Source organism: Haliotis rubra, unplaced genomic scaffold (assembly GCF_003918875.1).
Source record: "Haliotis rubra isolate DU_JTF1 unplaced genomic scaffold, ASM391887v1 Scf13, whole genome shotgun sequence".
Lineage (NCBI taxonomy): Eukaryota > Metazoa > Mollusca > Gastropoda > Lepetellida > Haliotidae > Haliotis > Haliotis rubra.
Window position 1 is genome coordinate 3,834,563 of NW_025765225.1, and position 8,736 is coordinate 3,843,298.

The 8,736-nt window shown below is 40.9% G+C and overlaps 1 protein-coding gene across 1 annotated transcript in view; it reads right to left on the reverse strand.

Moving 5' to 3' along the window:
• Positions 1 to 1,961, reverse strand: part of LOC124267187 (kinesin-like protein KIF16B) — a 75,510-nt gene extending 73,549 nt beyond the window's left edge. Inside the window, 1 exon segment of the mRNA XM_046702102.1 lies at positions 1,806 to 1,961. Within this exon segment, the coding sequence (XP_046558058.1) occupies positions 1,806 to 1,852 (47 nt within the window). The 5' untranslated portion in view covers positions 1,853 to 1,961.
• Positions 1,962 to 8,736: the final 6,775 nt, after the last annotated feature.

The window sequence follows — 8,736 nt, forward strand, 5'->3', positions numbered from 1 at the left end:
ATTTTTTAATAATCATATTGCAAATACATGGTAACTGGCCACGAAACAAAACCAAGATAAATTGTTGATATCCATGATTGTTATTATTCAGAGATAATTTGATATAACCACTATAAATATGTACAACATTATGCACAAAGGTGAACCTTCACATGTATTATGGAGTGGCATTAATATAAGCCATTTAGGCTTGTTTGCCAATCCTTTTCTTTCTTCTTGAATAGAATAAAATATGTTTAAACCAAATACATGGTAATTATCTACTTTGTATACAGTGTGTGAAATAGCCACTGGCCAGCTAGCCTGTGGCTAGTAAAAATCCAGTCAGGCCACTAAATCTCCACAGTAACTGACCCAACTGGCTGGTGAATTTTCATGGGGTCAGTTTGTAAACATATCATTCTCTTTGGCTTGTTAAGTTTTAATTCATGCAAGATTATGACCAGACAAAAATGTTCATCATAATAAGCTGCTTAATCGTGTCCGTGTCTACGTTCAATTTCCGGCTAGTGAATTATTTTGTAGGCTAGTAACTTTCAGGCACAGCTAGCCCCACTGGCTAGCAAAATTTGGAAACTATTTCGCACATTGATTGTTTCCCATGATAATGTCTTCAAAACTTCACAATCATGAGACTATTTAGCAAGGCAACACACACTGCTATGGGAACAGGTGTGATATTCTCACATATGTGACCAATCTGTTTGATGGGCTTCAAGGTAGTTCACTAATACCTGTTCAGGTGGCTGTCGAATCAGCTGTTTGATCTCAGACATGTTACTATGACTTGCCACCAAACTTTTACTATTAAAACCAGGAGATTCTCAAGTGAACAAGTATTCATAACATTGTAGCTTTCAGCATGTGTTTAAGAATGAAGGTCATCTTGGAATTCTCAACACTTTATTGTGCACTATATCATAGTAAGTTAGGGAAGTACGATTCATTCATTCAACAAACAGTTTGATACACTGCCATACTGCATGAGATGACATATGAGCATGATAAGAAACTGTTGATTGTAATTAATTGTAAAAATCCTATTTTTTACACTGTAGGCAAGAGTTATTGAGTCATTGTTATTTCCATTGTGAATGAACGAGAAATGTGGCTTGAAACAATATTTCCATTCAATCACAATGTAACAGGTTAATATAGAATAAATATTGACAGCCATTCATTAAAATATATTAATCGAGGTCTCCAGAACACATTAATAGTTAAGTTATGAACAAAGTTTGTAGCATTTGTTTAAGATTCCAATATATTTTTGCTGAACTTAACTTAGCGTTTAACAAAGTAACATCTCTCCACATGCGACAAGCATGACATCATCGAGGTGATAATTACACATAGATGCAACAATGTTTGATAACGTGTTTATTAACTGTTGATTATACGATAGTAAATAATAACGTCATAAACGATCATAAACAAAGCAAAGACTGGGTTGTTATTATAACGTACAGCAATGATCAAACATAAGGTATGAAAGTGTTGTACGAGGAAATACGCGGTGTTAGCAACTCGTCAAGCAGTTGACACTTGACTGCATTGTGTGTCAGTGAAGCAGGTCACTGGATACAAATAACTCATGGAGGCGTGTACGGCACGCGACATATAAATGTGATAATTTAAGGATATCATATGTGCACCGTTAGATAATACGTAACACATGCACTGTATTATCAACGCCAAGGGCAAAGTTTTTAACTCAGTAAACATGACGCGAAAGAGTATCGATGATGTGCGGGCTGAAATCCCACATCAGGCGACGCTGAAGTAGAACCCCGATAAATGCTTACCGCTGGTTGACGGGGCGGACCCGGACAGCAACTTTCACCGAAGTCATCTCGTTATCACCCCATTGCAACTAATCCTCTCACAAGAAATCTCATGTTTAGAAGTACGTCTATCCAGGTCCTTCTACAATCACCTGTGCGTCGCCATCTTGCTTCCACGTGACTTATTGGATATAAATAGATAACCACGTGTTCCTAATGAAAACAAACAACACCGGGCGCTACGCAGTCAGTAATGCGTGAAAGTCATTTACGAGCACTGTCTGGTGTGGACGAAACATTGATAGATCAAACCAGGCCGTCAAGATGAAACAGCAAAATATTCGTGTCAATGGCTAGGGATATCGCTGTCAACACAATAATCAATATCAGATGGAAGTCTACACTTAAAACGCAATTCATGGTGATTAGAAATATATTTTGTTGTCCGTCAGTGTTCGTTCACATCACGTTGAAGGTTTGTGTTTACTTCCACAGGCAGATACGACATGTCAACATTATGGTGTTGGTGCTCCCGATACAATTTTGCAGCAGTATTTATACAGGCTGCATACATATAATGTTTCTTAAAGCAGGCGTTTTCTCAACGTTATTTTGATATTATTTGGCGAGAATAATTAGGATCAAGCCATCCATTATTGTAAGTGCAAGTGTGTTTATAAGTTTCAACTAATAAACACAACAAATCCGGCGTATACCAAAGCTATTCACTTCTCCTTGCATGGAAGCCTCCAATTATCAAATCCGAGTGCGTATAACGGGATTATATTATATCCCGATTCTTGTTAACGTGATATCTGATGAACTGTTGTACCCAATGTCTTCAAATTTGGTGACACCCTACATTGGGAGATTATGCAGACACCAGTCGATTTGGGTGACCTTGACCTTATTTTCAAGGTCACCACGACACTTTGACCACTTTTCAAAGTCTTGTTAACGAGATATCTCATGAAATGTTGTACCCAATGTCTTCAAATTTGATGACAGCCTACATTGGGGGATTACGCAGACACCAGTTGATTTTGGTGACCTTGACCTTATCTTCAAGGTCACCATGACACTTTGCACGCTTTTAACTCTTGTTAACGCGATATTTCATGGACTGTTGTACCCAATGTCTTCAAATTTGGTGACAGCCTACATTGGGGGATTTCACAGACACCAGTGTATTTAGGTGACCTTGACCTTATTTTCAAGGTCACCACAACACTTTGAACACTTTTCAAACTCTTCTTAACACGGCATCTCATGGACTGTTGTACCTAGTGTCTTCAAATTTGGTGACAGCATACAATAGGGGATTATGCAGACACCAGTTGATTTTGGGTGACCTTGACCTTATGTTCAAGGTCACCATGACACTTTCACACTTTTAACTCTTGTTAACGTGATATCTCATGGACTGTTGTACCCAATGTCTCTAAATTTGGTGACAGTTTACATTGGGGTATTACACAGACACCAGTTTATTTGGGTGACCTTGACCTTATCTTCGAGGTCACCACAATACTTTGACCGCTTTTTAAAGGCGATATCTCATAAAACATTGCACCCAATGTTTTCAAGTATGTTGACAGCCTACATCGGGTGATTATGCAGACACCAGTCATTTCAGGCATCTTGTATGTGACCGAAAAATAAAAAGTAGTAAATATAGATATTCCATTCTTTAGCGGCGGGGGACATTGCCATATCAGTGGCAAACACTTGTCTCATTTGATGGAACAGGTATATATCACATATCTGCTTCCATATATAATTATGCCCCGTTATGGATGGAAACGTGTCATGCATGCAGTAGGGACCAGTCAAGGCTGATCTGTTAGATCGGGCTAGTTCTCTGTGAACGATACTGTCTGGATGGAAGGGGTTTCGCTAATCGCTATATACAGTGTTGACGGTCTTGGCGTATTCTGAAGTGTAATGCGATCTCTCTTTCTCGACGCTAATCGTATAATCTCGCGGATCAGTCAACACTGCCCTGTACATACCGGCAATCAAACCGATCCTGCTCACCTTACCATGGTCAAAGCAGAGACCATATAATAATCTATTTTATTACCTACGAGGGCGAACATATCGGGGTTCATATTTTTCATACGATGCCCTAGGGCAAAATATCACTTTGTCATGGTGGCGTCATGAACAAGGCTATGACGTCACGTTCCTTCTATGCAGTTGCGTTCTACATGCGGCGACGGCTGGTAGCCAGCCTGTGTTTGAAAGTAGATTTGGGTTTATTGTCCTCAATTTGACGACTTCGGTAATAAACAGAATATTATATGAGTGCCCATATCATACTATGTTTACGACACTCGTGCCTAACTATCGGCATATCCCTCGCTCTCGTTCGGGAAATACCAACATTAAGGCACTCGTGTCGTAAACATAGTATGACATGGGCACTCATATTATATCCTCTATATATGGTCTCTGGTCAAAGTGAGCTTATGGATCATCCGTCCGTTACCAATGAACTGATATTCTTCCCTATCACATTCCCATGGCATTTGCTGCATGTCCATGGCAAGTGAAAATTATTCTTTCCTGGAGGAATGTTTAATATACTATTATGCAAGTGAGAAAACAGTAAAAACTCGTAAAAATACAAACGATAATTCAACGTTTTTAACTCAAGTCTTGGACAAAAGTTTAGGACATATTCGATTGTGGTAACATTCTCTCCACGTTTTATGGCATTAATAAAGGTGAGCTTCAGTATATTCGGTACTCAGATTATATGTACATGGGTGATCGTGTTTTACCTAGACCAAGGTCACAGATAAAATCAGTGTGGTTGTTCTCCTGCCCAAATACTACAGGTTGCTCCAGTAATGTAGATCATCGTGATCTAATACTATTAATGTTGTAGGAAAAGAATATTTTCTGGTGTATATTTTTCTCAAGCCAACGCCCAGATAATAGCACTGTTTGAACCAGGAGGTATAGACTATATGTGCATTCGATGTCCTTTTCATTATATTTTTTTACTATGAACTTTTTTCAGTTAAATATGTTCATTTCAGAGACTAGTTGTTAGTCTAGCTAAGGGCCACACCTTCCACTATGCATGTCTTTAGCAAATGTTGGGTGGTATATTCTCGCGTAGTTTCCTGTAACCACTGTTTAGGAGATAAGTATTCAGCAGACGCTCTAAACGATTTTGTTGTGACTTGTGACAGAGGCTGTTTGATCGATGACGACGCCTATGTCAATATGCACCGTGAATCATCCGGCGCAGTCCTGTACGACAGCGTCAACCAGTTACACGACCACTGTGCACACGGTGATCTTACAGATGACGACACCCCTGAGGCCGGAATGAACCTGGCGTAATATTACAGGCCAAGATCAAACCTCCACAAACCTGCATGGCTCATCGGATCTGGGATTACTATGCCTCGAACAAGAATATTAGTCTGTACTACTTCTGTTATCAGTGATATTCCGCTGCATATAACCGTATTTTCCTTTCTGTGTATCACTAAGTAAATATTTACTAACACTGCAGTTTCACTTGACAGGCTGAACTTGGTTTATGGCTCGCATGTGGTTACCAATGTATGTAGCCTATAGCATAGAAGTAGCGATTAGATAACTTTCCAACAGTTTCACATGTGCGTTTTTTTCTTGAAATGGGCTTCACACATAGTACCCATGTGGGGAATCAAACCCGGGTCTTCGGCGTGACGAGCAGACGCTTTAACAACTAGGCTACCCCACCACCCCTGGAATAAATGTAATCATAGACAGTAAATAGCAACTAACACTACTTTTCTATTTGTATTCATGCGTTTGCATGAGACCTTTTGACTGGGGTGTTTGTGGACCTTCTATAACTAGTGGGCCTGTTGACCTGTACCCGTGAGGCTCGATATTCACTTGTATTGTTTAAATACATAACAATGTAACCAATGGTATGGATTTACAACTTGTTTAATATTTACAACACGACGTGTCTGGGCGCCTTCGTGCCCCTCATCGGGTGATGACAGAGTATGGCTACGAGCAAAATATATAGTATGTACAGGAGGCCAGTGAGATGGAATTACAGATTGAGATGTACAGAGATCTAGGAGATTAAGTGATATGTTTTGATTGAGATTTACAGAGTTTAAAGAGATGTTGTTTAAATACGTAATGAGAAATAGAAGGCCTGTTTAAAATGTCCTGACTGACTGACTGACTGAGTTTGGTTTTTTACGCCGCTTTTAGCAATATTCCAGCAACATCACGGCGGGGGACACCAGAAATGGGCTTCACACATTGTGCCCATGTGGGGATTCGAACCCGGGTCTTCGGCGTGACGAGCCAACACTTTAACCATTAGGCTACCCCCCACCGCCCCAAAATGTCCTGACGTCACTGACCAAACGCGTGGTCTTTATACCACCATGAAATTTTACATTTGTCATCAATACTTATTTAATACACCTGCTGACATGTGCCTGATCACACACGTTCCGACTGCATGAAGTACATAATTGTTTCTCTGTGAACTAATACGTCCAAGAGGTTTGATTTGTTTAATTGTTTGATTGTCGCACACAGCAATATTCCAGCTATACTGCGGCGGTCAGTAAATAATCGAGTCTGGACCAGGCAATCCAGTGATCACCAATCTATTCAGTTGGGATACGATAACATGTGTCAACCAAGTCAGCAAGCCTGACCGTTTGTCGCCTCTTACGACAAGCATGGGTTGCTGAAGACCAATTCTAACCCGGATCTTCACAAGTCCAAGGGGTAGGAAGAGTGAGGTGTGACGAAATGGCGTAAGCTAAAACCGTTCCACTCATGTAGAGATTGTAACGGTCTTAGTTTAGCATTAACACCCAGTAAGACACTTTCCTGACTCTGAGCGATCCAGTTCTGTTTCATCATGTTAATACCGAGTGCCATGTACGATCTCAACGAGGTGAAAGCATTAAGTACCTTCTGTAACGTACCCGTGAAGATCCGGGTCAGAATGGGTCCTCAGCAACCCATGTTTGTCGTTTGAGGTGAGTAACGGAATCAGGTGGTCAGGCTCCAAGACACACAAGTCACCGTATCGATGTTCATGCTAGTGGTCACTGGATTGCCTGGCCTAGATTCGATTATATACCATCTGCCGCCATAAACCTGAAATATTGCTGAGTGTGGCGTAAAACAACAAATAAAGAATCAAAAACCTTCTTTAACGTCGTTTGGACCAACGCAGTTGAACTAACGCTCTCCCCACAGTTAATGTTATAAATGCTTCACCATAACTGTTGGGGACGTGGGGGTAGTCTAGTGGTTAAAGCGTTGGCTCGTCACGCCGAAGACCCGGGTTCGATTCCCCACATGGGTACAATGAGTGAAGCCCATTTCTGGTGTCCCCCGCCGTGATATTGCTGGAATATTGCTCAAAGCGGCGTAAAACCAAACTCAGTCAGTCAGTCAGTCACCATAACTGTTAATAACAATTGTATAACACGAGCTGGAAACAAATGTGTGATGTATGTAAATGTGTCATGCAATGTGACACTGTTCAAAGTGGGATGCACGACAGTCCCTGTGATATAACACTATAATGGACTTCAACCCGTTGACGTAATTCGTTGTTTCCTGTACTCCTGGTGTGCTCATAATTTAAGTATTTCCGGTGACTTTTTTTTATCATGCATGGTTGTGTGCATATGCTAGGCATCTGGGAAATAGCCTTTACTTATATAAGATCACGCCTCAAAGATTGTATGTGAAACTATTGACAGAAGACGTCTGACTAGTTCCATGCCATTAATACGCTACCTAGTGAGAGAGTGAATGAGTTGGGTATAACGCCGGTTTATACATTATTGCAGGTTTATATGAAGCGCTTCTGCTTACTGTGGAAGGAAAGTCCGAAGGGATGCAGGTCATAGGCTGATACCACTTGGGGGAAACCCAATAGCACGGGTATTGTGTTGACAAATCCACAATCATAGGATTGTGGCGAGCCCAGGGGACGCAACTCCTCACAGATAATTGCGCCACCTTAGATGACTGTCTTCCGTTTTTACCCCAGCCGAAGTATCACATGATCTATACTCATAGGATTGTGGCGAGCCCAGGGGACGCAACTCTTCACAGATAATTGCGCCGCCTTAAATGACTGTCCTCCGTTTTTAACCCCAGCCGGAGTATCACATGATATATTGACACTTTTAATTTTTTCGAAACATATTTGACATGATCATATTACTGACAGTGAAGCTACTTTGACATGTTGATTCCTTTGTAGGTCAGCGATCCCGATGTAGGTCATGGAAATACGCTAAGACGTTTTGCTCGATGGAAATCTGTCTGGGTGAAAGGCCGTGACACAAAATGTACGAATTTATTTACGAACGTTTATTGCAAACTACAAAGCAACAGTGCCAGTTAGGGCTGGGATGGGTCCAAATTGTCTACTCGGGTACCCAACCCCCTATTACCCTACCCTACCCGGATACCCGTTATGTGAATTCCTGACATCAAATTTGCAAGAAATGGCAATATATTCTTCAGCTCGAAGGCTACAATTTCGAGTTCTTCAATAGCTTAACCATGTATTATATTCAAAAGGAGTGACTGTAAATTATGTCTGAATCTTCAAAGACAATACAACCTTTTAATCATGAAAGAATAACATATTACATTATTTAATATATTAGCCACAAGATCATAACGGGTGCGAGTACTGAGACGGGTACCCGGGTTTAACTCATTACCCACCCGTCCCGGGTATCCCGTCTCAGCCCTAGTGCCAGTTCGTTAACATTGGCTCTGGGGCCGATCCGCAAAGCGTTCGCAGCACCAAAACATTCGTAAGTCGATAATAGACTATACAGTTACGATAGCTGGACACTCGGTCTATTGCCATAACTCACATTATGACGTTACACCCCTCAGTATTACTCACTCATACAACACCTTCGTTCTGTTA